Source organism: Copidosoma floridanum, unplaced genomic scaffold (assembly GCF_036245765.1).
Source record: "Copidosoma floridanum isolate Cflo_tuat_1 unplaced genomic scaffold, Cflo_Japanese_pri ptg000009l, whole genome shotgun sequence".
Taxonomy (NCBI): Eukaryota; Metazoa; Arthropoda; class Insecta; order Hymenoptera; family Encyrtidae; genus Copidosoma; species Copidosoma floridanum.
This window is the reverse complement of record NW_028321886.1, coordinates 3,938,918-3,961,932: the sequence shown is the minus strand read 5'-3', so window position 1 is coordinate 3,961,932 and position 23,015 is coordinate 3,938,918. Positions and strand designations below refer to the sequence as shown.

General features: G+C 38.9%; 4 protein-coding genes across 6 annotated transcripts; all 4 read right to left on the bottom strand.

Moving 5' to 3' along the window:
* Window positions 1–347: 347 nt before the first annotated feature.
* On the bottom strand, window positions 348–8,439 carry LOC106643217 (uncharacterized). The gene is made up of 3 exons (XM_014358251.2): window positions 8,131–8,439; window positions 2,341–2,491; window positions 348–1,968 (listed from the first exon to the last, which is right to left on the bottom strand). The coding sequence occupies exons 1-3, from the start codon at window positions 8,150–8,152 to the stop codon at window positions 1,770–1,772; spliced, it is 372 nt and encodes a 123-aa protein (XP_014213737.2). The 5' UTR covers window positions 8,153–8,439; the 3' UTR covers window positions 348–1,769.
* A 1,826-nt stretch (window positions 8,440–10,265) lies between these two features.
* sing (MARVEL domain-containing protein sing) lies at window positions 10,266–11,463 on the bottom strand. The gene is made up of 4 exons (XM_089589684.1): window positions 11,278–11,463; window positions 11,016–11,198; window positions 10,779–10,919; window positions 10,266–10,427 (listed from the first exon to the last, which is right to left on the bottom strand). Exons 1-4 carry the CDS (start codon window positions 11,452–11,454, stop codon window positions 10,350–10,352), a joined length of 579 nt encoding a protein of 192 aa, XP_089445810.1. The 5' UTR covers window positions 11,455–11,463; the 3' UTR covers window positions 10,266–10,349.
* Window positions 11,464–12,185: 722 nt separating this feature from the next.
* LOC106643216 (MARVEL domain-containing protein sing) lies at window positions 12,186–14,300 on the bottom strand. Its single transcript, XM_089589737.1, is given in 7 exon segments — window positions 12,186–12,358; window positions 12,437–12,688; window positions 12,759–12,992; window positions 13,251–13,576; window positions 13,665–13,905; window positions 13,908–14,033; window positions 14,120–14,300. Coding segments are annotated over 7 exon segments (1,533 nt in total).
* A 635-nt stretch (window positions 14,301–14,935) lies between these two features.
* On the bottom strand, window positions 14,936–22,390 carry LOC106643231 (uncharacterized). 3 transcript variants are annotated; one of them, XM_014358274.2, is made up of 6 exons: window positions 22,299–22,390; window positions 22,060–22,154; window positions 19,435–19,561; window positions 15,349–15,525; window positions 15,159–15,263; window positions 14,936–15,070 (listed from the first exon to the last, which is right to left on the bottom strand). In XM_014358274.2, the coding sequence occupies exons 3-6, from the start codon at window positions 19,543–19,545 to the stop codon at window positions 15,002–15,004; spliced, it is 462 nt and encodes a 153-aa protein (XP_014213760.2). In that variant the 5' UTR covers window positions 19,546–19,561; window positions 22,060–22,154; window positions 22,299–22,390; the 3' UTR covers window positions 14,936–15,001. The 3 variants fall into 3 exon arrangements, with proteins under 3 accessions (XP_014213760.2, XP_014213758.1, XP_014213759.1); XM_014358272.2 differs by lacking the exons at window positions 14,936–15,070; window positions 15,159–15,263; window positions 15,349–15,525 and adding exons at window positions 15,640–16,917; window positions 17,011–17,121; window positions 17,286–17,471; XM_014358273.2 differs by lacking the exons at window positions 14,936–15,070; window positions 15,159–15,263; window positions 15,349–15,525; window positions 22,060–22,154 and adding exons at window positions 15,640–16,917; window positions 17,011–17,121; window positions 17,286–17,471 and having other exon boundaries at window positions 22,299–22,384.
* Between the last annotated feature and the right edge of the window lie 625 nt (window positions 22,391–23,015).

Here is a 23,015-nt window from a genome sequence, read left to right as displayed (position 1 = left end):
TCAATAGTATGCATGATCTATAAATGTATGAGCTACTAATCGACATCTGTGTACGGTATTCCTGATGAAATACATTTTCTTGAATTTAAAGTGCCCAAATTCTGGGTGGAATCTTATCAAGAAACGCAATTTCAGATTAAGTATACTCGGCGGTACATCATCATATTAATAAGGTATGGCAATTGTTTTGCTCAAATATGCGAGAGTAAAACAAAAATTTGTTTTCATTGATGCTATTTTTGGATGATTGTAATTTTTGACAACACATTTTTTGATTGTTTTTTATATGTTACATTACAGAATCAGCAATGACAATAAAGAAAATTTTAATAACGCAATCAATTGTTTTTCACTTGCCACAATCTAATTTATTTGCTGCATCAATTTAACTATACATTCGGGATAAATTGTTATAACGAATAATTGGCCCACAAATCATTAAAAAAAATGTTTTAAAATACCACAATTTGTAATAGAGTTATTTAATTTTATTTAATATTTACAATGACCCAACATGTTTTTAGGACACGATTGTAATTGCAAAAATGGTTTGATAATTATTACAATGCCACAAAGTATGGCCTCATGCGATTGTTCATCGCATGTATAAATAACACGCTTTAATTACGTAAACTAATAACTTGCTTAAAAATTTTTATATTAAATATTTTTATGCTCACAAATTTAAAGTATCTCGCGTAAACCATGCACAAGCATACTTATAAATAACCTTCTCGTCATTGAAAACCTTTTTTTTCGTACTTTCAAGTGAGTAACATTTGAACTTTATCAATCAACGATTTTCTCATCCCATATGTAGTGCCTATTTTTACCAATTGTCGTTTATATAGCAATGGCTTAATTGTCCTACACGTACGTTAATTACCTCGAAAAGCTTCAAGCGTTTTGTAATACAATATGGTAAACTATAAAAAGAAGAATCTTCTTAAGGACTACTGCATGTGACTTAGTTGTAAACTATATATAGATAATCCATTAATTTTATTAGGAATTATTTTCTTGAGTCTTAGTTTTAAAACATTTCATCATTACACATTCAGATCTAAATTCAACGTACGAAAAAAAAAAAAAAAAAAGAAAAAATCTTTCACATTGTTATTTTATCTAAATGATACTCTTAAATCGAAGGACTTACAAAAATAATCGATGTAATTACATGTAATTCATAAAAAATAAAAAATGGTTAGATTAAAATCAGTTACATACATGTAAATGTGCATTTCCGAAGCAATACATTTAAATGCATATTATAGTCTTGAAGTCAAGAGAGAGTGGCCTGTACATTAAAATTCGAAAATTCAGGACACGAACCGTTCGGTGACACACATCACAGGTTACATACACAGATTCGATGAGACAGTGGTAAAGTTTGATTTATCATCTCAAAGTGGAAAAAAGTTCGGCAAAGTCTGTCGATCGGATATTATGAGCTTCGTTATAATATGTACACGCATGTTCTGACATTTATAATGTATATACATGTATGTACAGAGGAGGTAATCGGAGAATGTATAACGGGCCCGCGTTGTCACACCCGCGTATGCATCCGTTCATCACGAGGAAAGAAGGGGAAGGACGAAAGGTTTAATTTCTCATTGACGTCACACCAAACGCAATGTGGCGAGGATTGCAATGTTGCTGGGTGACACGTCTTGGAGTAAATTAATATGCACATGGCTGTCTTCTCCTCGTGACTTTTGTCACGTCGCGTCTGCGGACAAGTATGAGCGAGTGTGCCGCGTCTTTGGTCACACAACGGCTATGTCGATGGTCGTGGTCGTCGGATGGACGACGTTTATCGAATCGTCGTTTGGGCACATGTCCGTAGCGAAGCACTTGGAGTCCTCGCGCCGGTGCTGGTGACGCTGAGATCGGCCCAGTGGTGGCATACCGAGGCGCATCCGCTTCCGCTTGCCCGACGACGATGCCATGCTGCCGGCGGTGTTTCTGCGGACACGGAATCAAGCAAATCATGAAAATAAACCCTTACGGTAGAAGGTTCAAGTATTTTGTTGAAAATTGTCAAGTGCAATCGGTACGGTTCCTCGGTCGGGATCGCGGGTGTTTGCCGGTTATCGGGTTGTGCCATTTTACGGCACGTTTGGACGATACTGACACGTTGTTGGTTAAAATAAAGTTGTTTTTTTTCTATCTTTTTTATTTTTTTTTTTTTCCTTCGAAATTTCTTGAGTAATAACGTATTATCTAAATAATGGTTATCGATGTTCCAATAAAATATGAAAAAAATAACTTTATCGGATGACTTGATGGCACGATTTGCGATTCAAGTATAAATGAACGTAGACGACGTGAACTCACTGGGTTTGATAGTCTATGAAGATGCCCATGGAGAAGAGGAAAATTATGGCAGCCAAAACACCAACGATCACGACGACCAGGGTGACCAAGGTGCCCTCCTCCTCGGGCGTCAACGTCACTTCGGTCGTTGGCCACTGCACCTCGTCCGCAACTGCAAGGCAACAAAACTTATGTAGTTTTCACGCACAAACCACAGTCGTGCTATTATATGTATATGCACGCGTTATTATTATTATTATTATTATTTTTACTCTAATGTGTGTATGTGTAGGTACTACATATAAAACAAAATTTGAGATGCGTGGGTTATATGGTCGTTTGGATCTTTTGTTTGTGTGCAAATGTGCGAGTCGAGAGTGACGCAATTGAAATATTGTGAGTTTCACATCCGGAAGTACGTAATTAGAGGTATAATGTGTAAATGAATTCGTGAGGATTGCCTGATTGTTAAAACCGCTAATGAAATTATCTTTGCGTTGACAACGCCACCAAATGCCCGAGATTGCAAACCTTATACTTTTTGGCCATAAAAATTACAATAATGGTAATGGTTACCACATCGGTATGTTTACGTGGTTACACACTCGTTGCCGGAATCTCCAATTATCCGCTGTTCGTGTATTTTTGCCTTATCACTCATACACGCGACAATAAACATCAACTGTTGCTGGTTGTAATTATATTTAGTTTTACGTAATAGAACGGTGTATTAACGCCTCGTTGGCTTGTTTTTGCCGAAATAGGATTTGGGTATCTATGGATTCAGACTTGGAATTTCTCGTCTGGTATGTATGATGACGTGCGCTTTGGAAACGCATTGGAAAAAAAGAGTCGTGTACCGTGTACATGTACTGTGAGAAAATCCACATTGGCAAAAACTTTTCTAAATTGTAGAAAAAATCGTTTTACATCTATTAGGCGACGAAAATCATACAAAAGATAGTAATGTAAGCTTTGTTCTTGCACAAAAATCACCAGGTACGTGTTACTGGATTTAAAAAGAGGGGCGTGGGGGGTTGAGCGAAAATTATAATATAACGATGTAGGTACGTTGTCGTCAAAGGTATTTCCCATTCCCGAGTGTACATTGCTTCTACAACGTTTAAAACATAGTTTGTCTCCATAATCATGTCTTTCCTGTGATCAAGCGAACAACGAGCCAAGAGTGCTGTTGACAATTTTTTTTGTCCCGCTGCAAGAGTATAGGCACACACGGAAACTTTTTTATTCAGAAAATAATATAGAGGAATGGATTTTGTTTTTTTTTTACTTCGAAACACCCTCGATTGAATGAGTTGAGGAACGACAAGGATAAAAACTATGCATGTATATTGCATAGGTGATCCATTAACGGTTGTTGCCGCGAAATTTACTTATCGTTAACTTTGGCTCGCAACGATAATTCACAGTGGATAATTGTAAAGTATTTCGTAGAAGATGTCGTGAATGAGTTTTGCCAGTAAACGAGTCAGTATTTAAAATACGAAAAAATGTACAAGTGGAAAACCGTACGAGCTTTCACTAACGTCATGCAGCTGTACAATAAATACATTGAACATTTCTAAATCCAAACAATAAATGATACTTGGTTGAGACGGAAAAAAAAACAAAAACAAAAAAAATGATAAACAAAAATTAAAAAATGTTTTGTGCTGAATCAATTGGCAGCTATCATTGTCTCTCCCTCTTTTACATCGCGTTTATAATATCAGCAACGCAAGGTCTGTCTGGTAAATCATCGACGATTATAAATACACATATTTTTATCACGCGGTAAATATTTTACTGTCCACGATATTGGGCTCATTAAAATAAGAGTAGACTATACGCGATCGAAACGTCATAAATTTATATAACACGCGCGTCATCGAATTGTACGTGTATACTTCGGTATTGGTGTAGGTATACGTAATAACATATGATCATCGCCATCTCGCGGTTTATTGTCTAATTTTCCACTGATGGCTAAATTAAGCCCCACACCAGCACAATGGTCATACTGAATCGACAGCCCATCACCTTATGGACAATCGACGCTTTCCACATGCGGTAAGTAGACACCGATAGCTGAAACGATTGGTCAACCGATCATTTTTCAAACTATGACTATATAGCTGGTATGATGACGCGAGCACGGCTTATCATAAGCCCGTACAAGGTTCTGATAAACAAATATATTATTGAAAGATGAGAGGAAGAGACAAAAAGGTGCCGATTTTCAACTTATGCGCGGGTACATTGTCTATGACGCACCAAAGATTATGTTTAACATCTCTATACATCTCTATCCTGTTGCGAATGTTATCGCGTTTTGCGAGAAATATATACGTGTATCGTAATTTTTGGTACAAATAAATTCAGTTTTACTATTTTTATTTATTATTATTGTTTTTTTCTACGACTGACACTTTTATGATGTACTAGCTTTTGCGACGTGTAATTTAATACTTGCGATTCCTCATGTGTACATCACAGATGTATGTATAAACCACGACAGTATGAAGGCTGTGTAAGGCGGAAAATTTACATTCAATATTATTATGCTACACATTTTTTTTTTATCATTATTAATAATTTTTTTCTTTATGTAATTCAATTGTATTAAGTCATCGATGCAAAATCATATGAGTCACAAATTCTTGGTCGAGTTTATTACTTTCTCGGTCACTTAAATAATATGAATAAACTAAAAAAAAGGCACGATTAAAGCGATGGATTATACATACGCTTTATTTGATCTACTAAAGTAGTGCCTATTTTCTAATAATACTATAAAAAGTTCCCGGATGGAAAACAATAAGCTTAATGCAATAGCAACGCGCGCCCTCACGTGTAAGTATACGTTTATTAATATAATAGAGCATCCGTTCCTTGTGCACATCAACCCATCATCGTCGTCCTCAACGTCATGGTCATCTGACTTGTTTTTTTTAATTTTTTTTATTATTTATCATCCATAAATACTCGTCAAAATGTTCAAACTGCAGTGACATACTTTGAGAGACTTGGAAAAGTGTATTTTTCGATTCGCTCGCCAAGTCCAATGTTGCCTCAAAAGTGATAAGAAAGTCTATTTGTAGTCGCATGGATAAATAAATGGATTTTCGCGACAAGAGTGAGAGAGACGCGGTACATTGTTGTTGATAACGATAGTTGTAATACAAATTAGCATTCAGTTGGAGTGTACTTGCACGCACGTTTTTCGCGATAAAACTAAATTCGCATACTCAAATGCAGGCGTTTCTGTGTCTGGATATCTTTTCTTTTTTTTTTTTTTTTTTTCATAATAATATTGGTAGAATATATGGTGGTTCGTACCATACACTTTTTTGTATTTATGATACGTCCTCGGTTTTCTCGAAACATAGACATAGATTGTATAAAGTACGTGCACAAACGATTCCACAAAAAATAAACCAAATCCTATGAAAATATTGTTTTTGAGGCTTTAACCTGCAAGACCGAAGATTAGTAATTATTTATCATCTGGGAATCCTATAAAAAGTAATGATTTTTTTCGTGATTGACAAAATAAATGGTAATAATTTATGAAAGGCTCCAGAATTATTTAAAAAAGGTTAATAATTTATTTTGCGTTCATACTGTCCCTTATTCGTATATAAGTGGGCACGTGAAAGATAAAAAGAAAGTATATACAAAAAACATCTTGATTTACATCTAACGAGAATTTTTTTTCCCTGTATCGTTGGTATACGTACATCATCCATATGCACGAGCTCTGACGCGGATTTATACATATGCGTCGTCGTCGGGGGAGTAAGTATTTAATTTCACTGATATTATACAAGTGTGCCTGCGATGTATCAGTTTCCAGACTTGGGAACGGGTGATTTTTATCAATTTTTTCATTGTACAATTTTTAACTAAAAATTTTATGCATTATCTGTGCTAAGAAAATTTTTTAAATCAATTCTTACACAAAATTATTTCCATAGCAAAAACCATCCATTATGATTTGAAAAAAAAAAAAAAAAAGAAAGAAAGAAAAAAAAACATTACTTTATATTTTACAATGAACTTTAACATCAGAAATGTATTGTATTTATCTGATGTAAGAAAAATTTTTATCAGTATTTTGTTGTACATAGTGAAATTTGTTCAACTAAAACAGTGCACTTTATTCCGAAAAAACTATTTATTAAACTATTTCAAAATCCATGAAATAATCGTGCTCAAGCCTGATCAAGCCAAATTTCGACGGATAAAAAATGTTAATTAGTTAATGAAAGTTCAAGAAAAATACATTTATCCTTAAAAAAAAAAATAAATAAAAAAATAAAAAATAATAACGAGATTTCTTTAACTTGACCTAGAAATTTTTGACCACCAACATATACGGTCAAGCGCTTCGTGGCAAAGTTCCTCCCTCCTGTTTACTGGTTTTTTTTTTCCAATTGATCTCGAATACACGTATAACGACACAAAACCTACCTAAACATATCTACATGCATTTATAATTATAACGAGAGTTCAAAGCTCTGGAGGTCCAAGTGGAACTAATTTTGCACTATAATAGAGACTCAAACGCCCAGTTTGATAAGCCAAGTGTTGAGCTGAAAAAACTGCGCGGTCGCTGTGAAAGATTAAAAATATTTTTTTGGGGGGAGGATGTGTCGAGTCACTGTCCCGTGATGATTATCGGGTGCGTGACGTTCATTGATTCATCTCATTTGGTGTTCTATCACAAAGAAACTGGATATCGAGTCGAGTGAATCGTTTGGCAAGAAAAAAAATGATATAAAGTTAATTGTTAATTTTTAATGGTGAAAGTCTTAAATAAATGCAATGATTGTCGACTTGTCATACAGATTTTTGGGATACAAGTGGATAGTATTGATTGGTATATGTAGGTACGCGGCTATTGGAAACGGATTAGATACAAATTTTATCTTTAAAAATGATCAGCTTCTCGACGTCAATTGCGTCAATCTAAATAACTATAGGTATACATTCAAAGCTCTTGTAATCTCTTTCGCGAATTCCATATATTGTGAATGGTTGAAAAGACGTTTCCCCTGATTACGAGGTAGCAACGAAATTTTTTTTTTTTTTTTTTTTCATCGAAAGTGAGGGCGCAAGGGAATTAAAAAAAAGTGATCCGAAACAGAGAACAGCTGGCTTGGTTTCCTCCTGCGCTAAACGGCAGTGAGGATCTGTTGAACAATTCGAAAAAAAGTCCCCCGCGTTTGACAACGAGGACGAAACCATCGACAGGTGAGAGCGCGTGACAAACACCGTCTTTGAAATTCATTGATATTTTTTATTTACTCAATAAAATTTTTTCGCCCTCTTGACAACGATCCGCGTCGCGCTTTTTAATTAAAAATCGAATCAACGCGAGACTGTGTATACGAAAATAATTTAAATAACAAGGGTATTTACAAACGTGACTTTACACTCGATGGCAAACGGAAAGAGTTCAGAGACCTGAATACTTATTTACAATAAACCATCACACGTGCCGCATTCCAACGAGCATATTTATGTGCGTTTGTGATACAAGTTGAGAATGTACTTACCTCTACTTTCTAAAGCGCAAAAACAAAAAAAAAAGGAAAAGAAGAGTAAGTACCAAAAAAAAAAAAGAGAAAGGATGCAACGAGGCACTGGACGGAGAATGAAAAGTCAGGTGTGAGCATTACTCGAGCGATTTATGCGTATAGGATCGGTATGGGATATAAGAGCACGTGGTGACGACAGAAGTAGGTATATATATAACAAAGTATCACTTTTATACAGAAAAAAAGTAAAGATAACCAACGGACTCACTCTTCGCTGACATATTGTTCATGTTCTCGTGCAGATTTCAGTCAAGGGGTAAATTTATCATAAAAACACCAGCTCGTTCGGAAAAAAAAAACCCCAATACAATATCCTACCGATGTTCAGATCATTTTACCGCGCTAAACTTGAATGTGGTAAAAGTAACGCGCGTTAAAAAATGCATTTGACAATCGTATGGGTGGAAAAATTTGGCAACTTATAGATGCACACAAGGTGCTCCGTGAAGGCTCATCGAGGGTAATATAAATATACACAACAAATAAAGGTGTAACGTACAAAAATATATGTGCGCCTCGTACGAAACGCCGCGGCATACTGAAAGTACAAATGTGTGGCGGCACGTCGCGTGCGTCTTATATATATATACACCCACTTATTGCGATGCCATTTATATTATATATGTATACATGGTTGCTCTGACGCGTGCGAAGGAGAGAGAGAAACGGAAAACTGTGCGACACGCTGGCCGATTATTATATATTGTATCCTCCCTCTCTCTCAGCTTACTTTATAGCTCTTGTGAACGTGCGTATCTGTATGGATTGTATCTTACCTTGACTCTCGTTACTTTGACGTTGACGAAACTCTAAAGGGAGAAGCCCCCGAGGGACACGCTTCTTCTTCTCCTTTTTCTATTCTCGTGATCCAGAATCCACAGGATATAAATATATTTATATGCACGGAAGGGAGAGAGAGTCTCTTTATTTCTCCCTGTCTCTCTTTCCACGACGGAATGCACGAGACGGGCGAGAGACGCTAATGTGTCTGCAGACTTGGAAATCCGGGAAGTGCGAACGAGGTGTTGAATATAAGTATAGAATACATTTATTTATAGGGGAGAAGCTGGATTTTTTTTTTTTTTTTTTTTTTTTTTTTTTTTTTTTTTTCCTTACCTGCGTTTAAAGTTTTCCAAGATGTGCGAGTTGATGAAACGTCTGGATGTTTATTGAATTTATTGCGCATTTCGTACTATACGCATAAGTATTACGGTGCAATGGAAAAAACGAAACAACATAAACACATACCGATCTTCTGACGTTACAAAACGATTCGGTGAAGCCACATATATATTATACATGCACGAGAGGCGATCAAAACCAGCAACAACTGGACAAACATATGCGCGTTCATTTATGTGAGTTGACGTGTAACTATTTGGAAAAAATGTGCACGTCCGAGGACGGAACTGATGCTGATTAACGCCAACAGGTTAGCTAAAGTCGAGAGAAAGTCAACCTGTCCCATCGAGTCGGGGTAACCCCGACACTTTGTACAACTTGTCGGCACCGCGGACGCCGCAACGATTAATACCAAAATGAAAATTGTTTCGTTTTTTTCTTCATTTCAATATTCGATTCAGGTATATATATATATCGCACCAAATGAACAAATAACAGGATAATATAACAGGATAACTTTGCATAAATCCTTTATTGGACTAAAAAAACAACGGTGTATTTACAAAATCATTGTACAGTCGGTACCTTATTATTCCCATACCTTACCTATGCTTACATGATAGTATACTATGTATATTTTTTTTTTTTTAGGAACAATTTGCTTTTCCAGTCTATCAGACGTATAGCGTAAGTACATTACGCGCGTGCATCTTACAGGTATGTATAAATATACATATAAGTATATAGTTCAATGAAACACGCACTTGGACGAGACGACGCGAGCCGTAAGTAAGTAAGTATAGCCACGGCGGACTATCAATTTCCGGTTAGCTTTGAGCGCTACTTTGCTCCCTCTTCCTCTCTACATTCGACCCATATAATTATACACTATCTAATCGTTGACTTGAATTTTCGAGATTCAAGTATTTGATTGTAGTTTTTTTTTTTTTTCTTTTCCCCACAAATATGTACTAATGCAATGATATGAAAACTGATTAAAAAAAAAAAAAAAAAAAAAAAAAATGACCTTTTACCATTAAAAAAAGTGCAAGTATCGTACAAAAGAGTTGGGCGCGGAACAAAGCTTTTGTCCTCTTCTCCTCCTGGAGCGCGTAAAAATGTATATAAAGTTATCCTACCTAAGCGCCCCACGAGAGCGCGACTCTTTGAAATAAAGTCCAGCTCATCGCGCGATAAGTTTTGCGCTGCATGATAATATATATATATACACGCGTGTGGCCACGAACGATAGGAGGAACAAAAATACAATGTACCGGATGGATGCACGGCTTTGTCGAGATTTCGTTATCTTTGTCCCCTGAACTCGCTGAGGCAGTAGTAAGCGTCCACGCCGTGCAAAAGCCCAGCGGCACAGCTCAGCGTCTGGAAATACGAGCAAGCATATACATCTTATGTATTAATGAAGGAAAAATTGTACGGATGCATCAGCGGATATGTATACATCATGTAAATGAAATTTCTCGGGGTGACAAAGAATTTGCCCACTGAGGATGATGATTTTTGTACCAAAGTGTACCCACACATTTTCACGGATGTATTTTTTTTTTCTTTTTTTTTATTATACTCGAGATAACAACGACGCGATTTTGTGCACTACAAGTAGCAAGGAACCTTAGTATACAGGGGCTTTATGAATTTCGGGAAAATTGAAAAAAAGTATTCGCACCGGATGGGCATGATATGTCCGTGTATACGATAATAAATTGTACTCACGTAGGCGGCAGTCATGGCCGGGTAAACGTCGAAGCCCGCGGTGAAAGAGTAGATCGGCCAGAGAAAGAGCTTCGTGGCGATGGCGAGGTAAGCCGCGGAGGTAAGATAGAGGAAGCAGGCCAGCGCGTTGAACATCATTTCCTGGGAAAAGCGAAAGATCAGTCGTTGCTTTTTGTACTCCCGATATATTTTTGTTGTTTTTTTTTTTTTTTTTACTCATCGGGCGGTGATGCTTACAAACAGGGAGGCGCGGATCAGCCTGTACGATTTTTCGGAGACGATGTAACAGACGAGGAGCATCGCCGAGGTGAAGAAACAGGCCGACGATGTGGTCAGGGAGCCCTCGAATGCCGTGCCGATCGTCGCGCTGTACCTCAGCCCGTAGTTTATCAGCAAACTCTGGATCATACCGCTCATCAGCTGCGCCAAAAAAAACCAAAAAAACCCAAAAAAATGAATGAGTATGACAATTTGCACGTCATGTCGCGGCCACACTCACTGTTTCGAGGCCCTTGAAAACGCCGGGCAGGCTTTTGATAAACTCGACGTGGACGCACGTGCAGAAGCGCACGAAGCAGCACTCGAAGCCACCGTTGCCGTGGGCCGTCGGCATCGGAGCTTGAATCCTCACCACCGGACCGGTGCGATGACCACCGCCGCTACCGATCTTTACCATCGTGATCGAACCGATTTCCGAAGAAAAGAAAAAATAAAAAATAAAAATAAAACAACCTCGAGCCACGTGATGTCGCGAGTCGAATGATCGGTACGTACGGAGGCGATGCACCGACCCCGAGTCAACCGGTAAGACTAACGATGAGCCTCCACGGTCGTCCCAAAGGGATGGCCTTTAGCCGCGGATGCATATAGATTGTCGCGAGAGTCGCGTGTCGTTGCACCCCCCGCATACCTCGCGTATACTCCCCGGCGTCTCAGTCGTCGACACCGTCTCGCCGCCGGGCCTATTTCGGGCGCGCGCTCCTCACCTTCGTTCCTTTTTTTTTTCCTCCCTCCCTCCCCCTGTTTTCCTTTAGCTCTCTCGGTCGTGTCGCGTTTTTACACCGCTCCCTTCCCTTACACGACGCAGGAAGAGATTTAGCGCCTCCGCGAGCTTTTTCCGGCGCAAGCTCGCACTCGGGGCGAGGGGGGGGGGGCACTAACAGCTTCCGACTAGCTCCGGATGCCGGGGAAACGATGTTTTCGGAGGGACAAAAATATACAATAGGGCCGAGAGTCGCGCGTACAGAGATCATTACATTACGTGGGTGTGACTTGACACTTGGGATGGAGCCGATCTTCTCATGATGATGTATCGCTACAAGATTGGTCATTTTCCTTGGGTTTTATTCAAATTCAATAATTTAGCACATATATGTTACATGTATATGATATGATGATACGGGTGCATCAGCGGTGACGTCTTCTCTCGACTTTCAAGTAAACACCTCCGGACGGCACTTGGATGAAAAAATTGTTCATGTACGTCAAGGGGGTCCGCGTGTACTTGCTCGGCGAGAACCTGAACTCCCGAAGTAGGTAGCACAGCGCGATCTTTAGCTTGAGGATCCCGAGTCGCTTGCCTGTGTACACAAATGAAAGATTAGCTGTAGGGGCGATGGGCCACGGCAGCTTTTTATTTTTATCATCATATACCATACCGATGCATATCCTGGGTCCCTCACCAAAGGGCAGGTAAGTAAAGTTGTGCCGCTTGGCCGTGTTCTCGGGGGTGAAGCGGGTGGGATCGAATTTCTCGGGATCCGGGTAGTGGTTGGGGTCCGAGTGCAGCCCGTTGATCGGTACGACGAGCATCATGCCTCGGGGCACGCGGTAGTTCGAGCCCGGTATGACAAAGTCCTCGGCGCAGACGCGGTTCAGTACCGCAGCGCCCGGCTGCTTCCTCAGCGTTTCTGCACGAGCATATATATGTCTCATGGGTCATTGGAACAAAGAGTAGGGGTGGTGAGAAAATCGACCTACCGCAGAGCACCATGTCGAGGTACTCGAGCTCGGTGAGTTTTTTGTAAGTGAGACCCTCGGGGTCGTCGAAGGCCTCGTCTATCTCCTCCTGGAGCTTCGCCTGGATCTCGGGCTCGAGGGCCAACTCGTGCAAGCAGCAGCAGCATATTGCCGAGGACGTCGTCTCTTGGCCCGCGGCGAAGAACAACACGGCCTGCGCGACCGCCTCCACCGTCGACATTTTTTCCTCGCTTGCTAAACATTTTTTTTCTTTTTCTTTTCTTTTTCTCAAAGATGCATATGGTAAGAAGCAATAAGTTATGGGGTCAAAGAGTGAAAGATCCATACGGGAAAGACAAAAAATCACCCAGCATCACTTGCCGATCAAATGAGTTTCGTTTAAAAGACGCTGGCTTTTTGTTTATTTCCGTGAATAAAATACGCTTTCCATTTACATTAAAAAAAAAAAAAAAAAAAAAAAAAAAAAAAAAAAAAAAAAAAAAAAAAAAAAAGATTCCTCGTCGTCCAGCTCGATCCGACCTTGGTCCATGAGTTGCACGAGCATGTCGAGAACGTCCTTCCTCGCGAGATTTTCGGTTCTCCGGCGCGCCACCATTTTATTGAACAATTGGAGGAAAAACGCGTGGACCTCCTTCCTCTTGGCCGGCACCGGGCAAAACTTGACCAAACTCGGCACGTATAACGTCAACAGGACGAACATCTTGCCAAACTCGTTACTCATCTTGCCGTGCCTGTACACCTCCTGCTCATCCTCGCCCCTGCCCAAACTGTTGCAATTCAACCCAAAGGCGATCGACGAGATGCAGTCTATGGTGAACCTGTTTGTTCGCACAAGGGCGTGAGTGAAATCAAGTGGGAGGGGGGGGGGGGTATACGCAAGTGGAGGGAGGTAGGGGGTCAACAGACTTCGACACCAGGTCCTTCATGCCGACGAGGTCCGAAGTCGAGAGGGAGTCGTCGACGGCTCGAACGAGCTCGCGGATGATTTCCTCGAGGAGAGGGTACATTTGCTTGAGCTTGCCGGAGGTGAAGGCCGGGGACAGCTTTGTCCTGAGGCTCCGCCACTTGTCGCCGCAGAGCCGCGCGAGATTGGCCGACAGGGGGTCCTTGTGCTCGTTGTTGTAGCTGCCCCGGTCGCGGAAGCTCGGTAATTCTTGATCAGCACGAGTTTGACGAGCTCCGGGTCGTTTATCACGATCAACGGCTCGTTGAACAGATGAAGCCCGAAAACCCGGTGCTCCCTCATTTTGTGGTAACTTGCCTTTATTATCTCCCCTGCTTAAAAATACGTACATCTTTTCTTTCTTTCTTTCTTTCTTTCTTTCTTTCTTTGATAATTAATCATGTATAATCGAACCGACCGTGAGATATTTTGCCCTGGAAGTAGGAGATGGGAATGTTACCGATGAACGGAATGGCCCCTTTGACGTACGGCACTCCGTTTCGGCTCCAATAATCGTACACCATGAACTTGAAATATATGTAAACGCCGATGGCTATTGCCGCGGACCAGCCGAACAGTAACTTATACAATGATTCCATATATATGTTTTCGCTGCAGCCACACTATGGCATACGTACACGCGAGTGACTCTCGATAGGCCACGGGCTCATTACTCCGAGAGCCCCCCGAGTTTACATAATGAAATATAGGCCAGTATCTTTCCTTCCTTGTTTCATCAAAGTAGATAAGATTGCATATATACTTTCGTTTGCGATGCGTATTTTTTTTTTTTTTTTTTTTTTTTTTTTTTTTTTTTTTTTTTTTTCGTCAAAAAGCAGATTTCGCAAGTTTGGGCGAAGCAAACAAAAACGCAAGTCAGTGAAACGGCGCGTCGGGACTAAGCTGATTTCTTCATTTTAGGGACGATGGAATTAAATTGATGGTCATTTTCGATAGATATTGGTCATAGATAAGCAACAATGGATATACTTGAAAAAATTCATCTTTATCATTTCAACATTTTTATTATTTTAATATAATCATCGATAAATGATTAAGTGTGCATGGGTACTCCAGAAGATGGATGATTCTTCGTTGCTGTTGGTTCGTCGGGTTGCTCATCGGCAGGGGTTAGCAGAGGCGATGAAAAGTTTTTTTGTTTTTTTTTTTTGTTTTTTGTAAAAAAATATTTTCCTTAACTATCATAAAAAAAAAAAAAAAAAAAAAAAAAATTGAACACGGTAAAAATTACTTTAAAAATTCTTTAGAAAAATAGCGTTTCGTTTGTACTCTGTTGATTTTAAATTTTTCTACGGATGAGAAAACCAAGGCTCGCAGCGTACAAAAGAGCCATTATAAGTCCAAAAACCTGAAAAACATCATAAACACATTTTTGTAATTTTTCGTAGAATATTTTGGGCTTATGAGAATTTAGGGAGTATTATATATATACTTACTCCGGCCAATAGTAAAGTAACGGAATTTTTGGGATTGCTTTCGGAGAGACTGACGATGGAGCCGATCAACAACAGCAGCACAGCAGAGCCGTTGTAAATGATATCCTGTGGGGCGATTTCATTAATAAATAAAACTTGTTTTGTGTATTACTTAACAGTTAACTAATCGAGTTTAAATAAAATCACTCACGTAATTTGTCTTTCCTATAATGGGCTCGGATACGGGCGAGAAAAAATAACTGATTATAAAGATGGCAGTGCCCAGCATGAATGCAAATGCCACGAGCATCAGGAATATATCAAAATTGTTTATCCACTTCTCACTCCTGCCGTACAACACGAGTAGAACTACTACGAGCCCAACAACCTGCATTGATCAGATTTGGTTTTTTTTTTTTTTTTTTTTTTTCAATACATTTGTCCATACGTGTTGAAAATATATATTTGGATGATTAAATAAATGCATTAATAATTAATTCAATTCATCAAAAAAGAGCGTATAATTTATTGTGTGCTTCAAAATTGCAACGGGAAAACAATTTCTTACATCAAGAGCATTGTATTATTTTACAAATTACATGAAATTGACCTAAAAAATTTTTGTTTTTTTCCTTCGTCACGTCGCAATTGTCCAGAATATAAATTCGAAAAAGTTATAAAAATGCACGTTATAATTTTTTTTTTTTTTTTTTTTAACTTACAGTAGCTTTGTAATAAAATAAGAGCTTAATGTTAGTAACAAAATTCGTTAATAAAAATTCAACAATGTGCATCGGTGAGAGACAGTAATGAAACGTAAGTAAACTATTGGCTCTGAGTTAACTGTATGTGTGACACAAGTACCCAAAAATTGTATAGTCTGAATAAATTAAATGCTCTGCTATTGCAATCGGCAGTTAAAAATTGTGCGCATACCATCTACAATATATATAATGTTTAACTATATACTTTCACGCGTATGCAGCTTAAAGCTTTCAACGGTACGTGAAAAATAAAAATTTGAAAGATAACAAGCTTGGACATTATTTTTTGTCACGTGGCACTATTCTTTTGTTCAACCGTAAATTTGACCTTCGTTTTTGAGCGATTTATTTGATTTCACGCACGCAACTGATACATGAAATTTATGAAACTTGGAAACGATGTAATGTGGACTTGGATAGAATCAAATTTTAGATTTGGATTTTTTAGTGACTGCTACAATCTTATAGCACATTTAACTTTAAATGCCCCCGAAGCCATCGCTTGTGGTTGTAAATATATATCAAAACAATTTTAAATACACACTCCAACTCGAAGGAGCTGGTTCGAAAACATTACAATAAATTTGCACATTTACAATTGTTTACACATAGATTTGGAAAAAAGCAGACAGTATAAAGTTGTTTTGAAACGTGTAAGTTTGCAATAAGTACGAGGATAAAAATAGTAAAAAAAAAAAAAAACAAACAAAGCGACACACATCACAACATCGCTTTTGCTTCGAAACAGTTCAAAATGTAGTCAATAATCGGGTACACATCGTCTATACATGTACGGCATTATACATCATAAGCACATAAAAAAAAAAGTCCGTATATATGCATAATGACTATGAAATAAAGCACAACAGCTGCATGCTCCTCGATATTTGCTCAATGCACATTGATCGCTGGACGTGTGTTTCGATTTTGGCGTAATTCGTTTAGATGGCCCGAGAAGTACGAAGAGCGAATATGGTGGTGATGAAGTACAAGATCGAGTTTATGATGCTGAGAATCTGCAAAATAAGGTGAAAAGGGAGATATGGTTTTTTTCAATGCCAAAGTATTTATATAGAGGGAGCAAAGAAAGAGAGATGAGGGTCACTCACGGATGCGGTAAGTTCCATTTTTTCAGCATTATAATACCTTCTGGACCTGGTTAAAAGCGTCACAGAGGCTGCCAGGAGGAGGGCGAATCCCAACGCATGGTACAGTAGTTCCTGTTCGAAAAACCATTTTTTTTTTTTTTTTTTTTTTTTTTTTTTTCATTCGCATATACATTAACACCGATCACGACGGCAATTTTATTTATTTTTTTATTTTTTCAATTTACGCACATAATGGTAACAATTTTTTTAATCCAATGAAACACGAGTGTACTCACAAAAATAGTTTTCGTGATGATGGATTCTGTGGTGAAGGAGCATAAACTGCTGAGAACTAGTATCAGCGAAGTCATCATGAACGACGTGGCGACCAGCAGGAAAAACAGATTCTCGAAGGTGCTGTGGCCGTTGTATGTATTGTTAATAGCGTAAAATACGATGACCACGGAGATGATGCCCAGTATCTGAATGGTCACGTTATCAATTTTTTTTTTTTTTTATTTTATTTGTTGTATCTGTTTGCAAATTCTCGTCACTGCGGGATGAAAGCCCAGCAAGTAAGATATTCATTACGTGCACTAAAGTATTTTATGAAATATACCTTTACTGGCTATTAAAGCCACTCCCTACGTTACAACTGTTGCGCGTAAGATCATTTGCCGTCAATTGAGTGGAATACTTTAATATACGTGGATGTACTTGCCGGACTTTTGTTGTGTTTGTGTTGGCTTTGAATTTTTTCACAAATAAAGCATTAATAGCATTCGCTAAAGTTTTAAATACAGGCGAGCGCCGTCTTCAGCGAAGAAAAAGGTAAATGTGCCATTCTGGGAGTCATGTGATGTGTGTTTTATCGTTTATTTGTACCTGTTTGTTACATAAAACTGTTCGGTTGACAGTTTTTTTATCACTTTTTTTTTTTTTTTTCAACCGACTGACTAATTGCGATTTAATTTCGAAAAACCACTGCAAAAGTGACACTTTCAAGGCCTGTCGTTGAGTTTGGGTTTTAGCATAGGCGCGTACAAACAAAGGGGGACACGTATCGTTGTCGTTCTGCATCTTAAGTGTGCATTATTTATGATTCTCCGTTACCATCCATCGCAATATTTTCGTCAATTAATTCGTCGCTCGACTTCTCACTCGCCTTGTTCTCGCGTCCGAAAATGGCACGATCAAGGCTCTGACGCGCGACATTCCTGAATACACCGATCGGCCGTCTGATTACATATTGTAGCTATTATGTATTTTGTGTACCTCGCTCTCTGGACGTAAACATAATATATGTATGGTTTGTTTACTTCTTACAACAATTTGCGGAAAACAAATCGTTGTCGAGACTAATTTTGTTTAACGCTTTGTAAAAATTTGATTATTTTTTTATATCGAGTTAATTATGCTACACGGAAATTGTTCATTTTTAATTCGTGATATCGTACCTCGTACAGTATTACTGAATATTTCGTATCTGTTTTTTTTTTTTTTTTTTTTTTTTTTTTTTTTTTTTCGTATATTTTGACGGATAAATTTATTCGGCCTAATGGTTTATTTTTGTATCGTTATAATCTTGGGAACATAAAAATCGTGTTTTGGATGACTCATCATTGAAGCAGCGCAATGGTTACTTCACTATGAAATAAAAATTAAAAAAAAATGTTTATCAAGCCGCAATAAAATGTACAGCGCAACCGCACGAGGAATTCGAGTTTATCAATATAAATAAAAGTGACAGCCGATAAAATAGAAGAAAAAAATGGTCATGATGAGAGGGTGGCGTGACGATGATTCGCGTACGAAAATAAAGATGAGGCTCGAGTTATCGTCATATATATAACGTATATACGGAGAGAGAGAGAGAGAGAGGAAGTTAAATTTTCACACGAATTTGAGCGCTCGGGCAAAGCTTCTTGGAAGAAAATTCGACGAGTTATAGACGAGCCAGTGTAGCTTTTGGCTGATGGCGTTACATTTTTCACCGTCACCGAATATTTCATTTTCAAGATCGTCGCGTTTACGTTGCAGCATTGATATTTTTTCCCAAAGGCCGAAAAAAAGATATTCCTTGGAGCACTACTTTTTTCAAGTTGATTGTAACGTAACGAGAGAAAGAAAAGAACCGATTTTTTTTTTTAAGTTTGGATGGATTGCAAAACTACAGCTATTAGGTATGAATGAAACGAATCAATGAATGGCAGTGCGTGCGCGTGATGTAATGTATTTTATAATATTGATGAACGGCCAAAAGTATATGACCGCGTCCAAGACCTGCGTTTGTGCGATCGGTAACGATATCGTTGGTGCAAAATCGGTACTCGACTGCAAGTCAAACTGATTTCGAAGCAACGTAATAAAAGTTGTGTGTGGATGTTATTAAAAGTGAGGAAAAAAAAAAAAAAAAGGTGAATATGTTGTCAGGGGTATACGAACCACTTGTGCGATTTTCAAGAGGCCCGCCCAGCTCTTGCAAAAGCCCACGTTGATGGACGAGGGGCTGCCGGTCGTGACAGTGCGGGTTTGAATGGTCACCGAGTGAGACATCTTTGCTCACTGTTTTCTGAAAAACATACAAAATAACCATTGAATTAATACTTACGATTAAAAATGACTGCCTCGTTAATTCACGGCCAAACGATAAAATGGCCCCTGAGACGCGAAACCCGCATCGCGTGGCAGAAAAACGGATTGTTGGCTCGGTAAAAATAAAAACCCAACAAACAGACTCTGGTCTACCCGTTGAATCCAAAAAACGAGGAAAACAAGAGCGACAAGAACGTCAAACCTAAAAGAGAGAGAGACCCGAGCGCTGCACCATGTAAGTGTACCATAAGGTGCACCAAAAGAGCACAAGGCCGCGCGCGGTGATGGTGGAGAAGGAAGGCGAGCCGTCTCTCTTTTTCTTTCGACTGACCCACATATATTGAGCGAGTACGCGCTACGGAAATAAAAATAACTTCTCCTCCGGCCTTCTTTTCTCCGGTTTTGCCTCGAAAGGTGGTACACACACACATATACATATACTTGTCCAACGAGCGTGCCAACAGTTCGAAGCCATTGACGAGCCGTCATCATCCCCACCTCCTCCCCGTATGCTGGCCCGTGCAATTATAATTTTGCGTCAAAAACGCCGCCACGAATTTTAAAATGTCACTCGCCTTTGTTGTAAACGCGCGGCTTATCCCACAAGAGTTCGTCGTCTGGACAACAATGGCACGTTCCGCGTACCTTCTTCCACCTCGTACAATGATAATTGTGGGCAACATATAATGCGCAATACGTAAGACAGGAGCGGAAGAAACATCAGCCGCGCCCACGGATGCTACCCATACAAATAGCCGTGGTGATATGGGTGGCAGAGAGAGAATTAAAGTTTTTTTAGGCCCGAGCTGGCTTTGTCTAGTATGGTTATACCTATTGGGAGCCAAGTTACGGGGTTATCGTGATAACTTTAAATGGGCCCTATGGGAAAAAAACCGTGTGTTAAACGAAAAGGAGTGAGAAATCGGTAAGACTTGCTTCCTTGCTCAGGTCGCTCGATATTCTGTTTCTTCGAAATTCCAAATTTTTTTTCATTCAGCTCAGATTTAGGAATCGCTTGACCGTGACGTTCTCGTTGACGATGGCTCAAATGGCCACTTAGCGTCAACCTAGCGCCGCATATGGATTATACGCATTAATACGCATCACATTTTGTTGATTACAACTTTTATTAGGATTGAAAAAAAAAAAAAAAAAAAATGAAAACGGTGCGAGTATGAAACAAAAAAATAGTTTTCTAGGGAAAAACAAGCGTGTTTCCGGAGATTCCAAAAGATACCGAGAGTATAGCTACGTTATCGTTATTGTGTCAGATGGAGATAATTGGTAACGGTATATGTCACAACAAAAAGATGGTCGATGAGGAAAAAAAAAAAAAAAAACAAAAAAAATAGTAATCATACATGAAGAAAATAAAGGAGTAGACAACAACGACGGGAGTTCCGAAGCGGCTAGGTGACCTCCACGAAAAATCGATAATCCTGGCGCCACTTTTATTTCCCCATGGTACACATAATATATAACTGTGGCCTTCCCATGTACTAGCGTCTCCCTTTTTGATGGACAAGTATAGTCGCCCAGCGCAAGTATAATAAATAAAAAAAAAAAAAAAAAAAACGGGTTACTACAAGTACCAGTGCAGTGGCAATTAGTTTTAAATGTAAAAGCTGATGTCTCGCAAGAGCCGCTCCCCCCCTCCCCCTTGTATTTGCCTAACGGCCCGAGATAAGAAGCAAGTGTTACAACAATTTTTCGCTTCCAATATCTTCCAAACAGCTTGGGCATTATTTTTGTTCGAGCGCCAAGTTAAATGTTGCTTCCAATAATTTTATTCTTGGTTTCGGTGAAGTTAATCCACGCTTAGGCTTGTTCATTCGCCAAGGCACCACGAAATTTTATGTACGTGATAAACACTTCGTAGTTGAAAACGCATAAAGAAAAAAAAAAAAAAAAAAAATCGCGGGGTATTTTCGTATACGTGCGTATAGATGTATCTCGCGTGAGTCACGTTTATTCGTATACTCTGCTCGTTTCGACAAAAAGATAAAATTTGCATGTTCCGATTAATATACATTTTCGAGCTTGACGTAACGTCTCAAAATGTCAGATTATGCCAATAAGGAGCAAACGAACAAACTCATGCGTTACGCGTAAATTCAAGTTTTTACTATACCGGTGAGATCCAAGCTGAATCTCGATCGGTTGAAAATTGCACGGACCTCCTTCGAAATAGGGACACTGTAGTGAGGTATACCTACGTACCTACCACCGGTTATTTCACATACGATATAGACGCGCGCTTCGTTTATACCCCGACACTTTGTAATGTATCCCAAATATATACAAACACACCTAAATTAACGATACACCGTCCGGAAAGACGTTAGCCTCGCAAATTTCTGCGAATTGCTCAAACACATTCCTTATACAATGATTCAATGTTTGACGATAAGTGTCGCCGCAAATTCGAAATATCGCGACTATTTGATCAATTTTGAACGAAATGTAAGTACATACCCTATATAATATCTATACTCGATAAGCAGTCTGTGATAAAACTGGGCCCTCTCTCGCACACTCGCGCACTATGACTGATACGTCTCCCAAATGATCTGCAACATGCGTTTCATGCGTGAAAACAACCAACACGAGAATAATACATATTATTGTTATTATTATTACTAATAACATGTAGCTTCAATTCGGCTACAAAAAAAGGTAAAAATAGCAAAGCAGAGATGATGACGTATACCTACCCAATGTAAAAATGTGCTAGTACTAAAAAAATAAAATAAAAACAGTAATTCGACTCGACTCGGCTTTGGTGGCAGTTCACGTTTGACTGAATTCACCGAGCAGCCGGAGAGTGAGTATTATGGGACAAAACACACGCGCACACCCACATCGCCAAGTATATATATACATACATATATATATATACATGAAGTAGGTGACGTCAGGGCCGGTGATATCATCCTTCGCTTCGACTCGCGAGCGGTGATGGCCATCGCGAAGAAGAAAATAAGTTGACCGGTTTGCTATCTCGGACGAGTAAGTATAATCCTTTACAACAACGACGAGGACGAGTACTTGATCATTATTATAAAACTTTCTTTTGTTTTTTCTTTGCTTCGTTCAATTTGTCCACTGCACACAATATTTTTATATACGTAGATGGAAAGTATATTACATCTGAATTGTATACGGACGCAAGTAGTGTGTAAGGTGTGGCGAGACGTAGCTGCTCTATACACATATATACATTTTCATAATTTACTTTTGTACCTATGCATATACAGACACGAGAGGCGCGAGGGTGTGTTCGGATGATTGTCCTTTGGGAGTGATTTTTCTACTCAAGGTATTCACATTGGGAGACTTGAGCGGTCAAAGGGGCCATTAGGTGCCATTAGGTGCCATTGTACTTTTTTATTGAAAAATTTTTTTTAATTATATGAATAATTAAGGGTACC

What these genes read in the sequence shown, in the direction of transcription:
- LOC106643217 (XM_014358251.2), bottom strand. Translation starts at nt 8,152, where the DNA reads ATGAACAATATGTCAGCGAAGA. An exon ending in GAACAATATGTCAGCGAAGA is followed by an intron (nt 2,492 to 8,130) that starts GTGAGTCCGTTG and finishes GTTGCCTTGCAG; the next exon opens with TTGCGGACGAGGTGCAGTGG. An exon ending in TTCATAGACTATCAAACCCA is followed by an intron (nt 1,969 to 2,340) that starts GTGAGTTCACGT and finishes CCGTGTCCGCAG; the next exon opens with AAACACCGCCGGCAGCATGG.
- LOC106643231 (XM_014358272.2), bottom strand. Translation starts at nt 19,545, where the DNA reads ATGTCTCACTCGGTGACCATTCAAACCCGCACTGTCACGACCGGCAGC. An exon ending in TCTTGAAAATCGCACAAGTG is followed by an intron (nt 17,472 to 19,434) that starts GTTCGTATACCC and finishes GTGACCATTCAG; the next exon opens with ATACTGGGCATCATCTCCGT. An exon ending in TCATCACGAAAACTATTTTT is followed by an intron (nt 17,122 to 17,285) that starts GTGAGTACACTC and finishes TTTTTCGAACAG; the next exon opens with GAACTACTGTACCATGCGTT.
- sing (XM_089589684.1), bottom strand. Translation starts at nt 11,454, where the DNA reads ATGGTAAAGATCGGTAGCGGCGGTGGTCATCGCACCGGTCCGGTGGTG. An exon ending in TTTTCAAGGGCCTCGAAACA is followed by an intron (nt 11,199 to 11,277) that starts GTGAGTGTGGCC and finishes TTTTTGGCGCAG; the next exon opens with CTGATGAGCGGTATGATCCA. An exon ending in TGATCCGCGCCTCCCTGTTT is followed by an intron (nt 10,920 to 11,015) that starts GTAAGCATCACC and finishes CGCTTTTCCCAG; the next exon opens with GAAATGATGTTCAACGCGCT.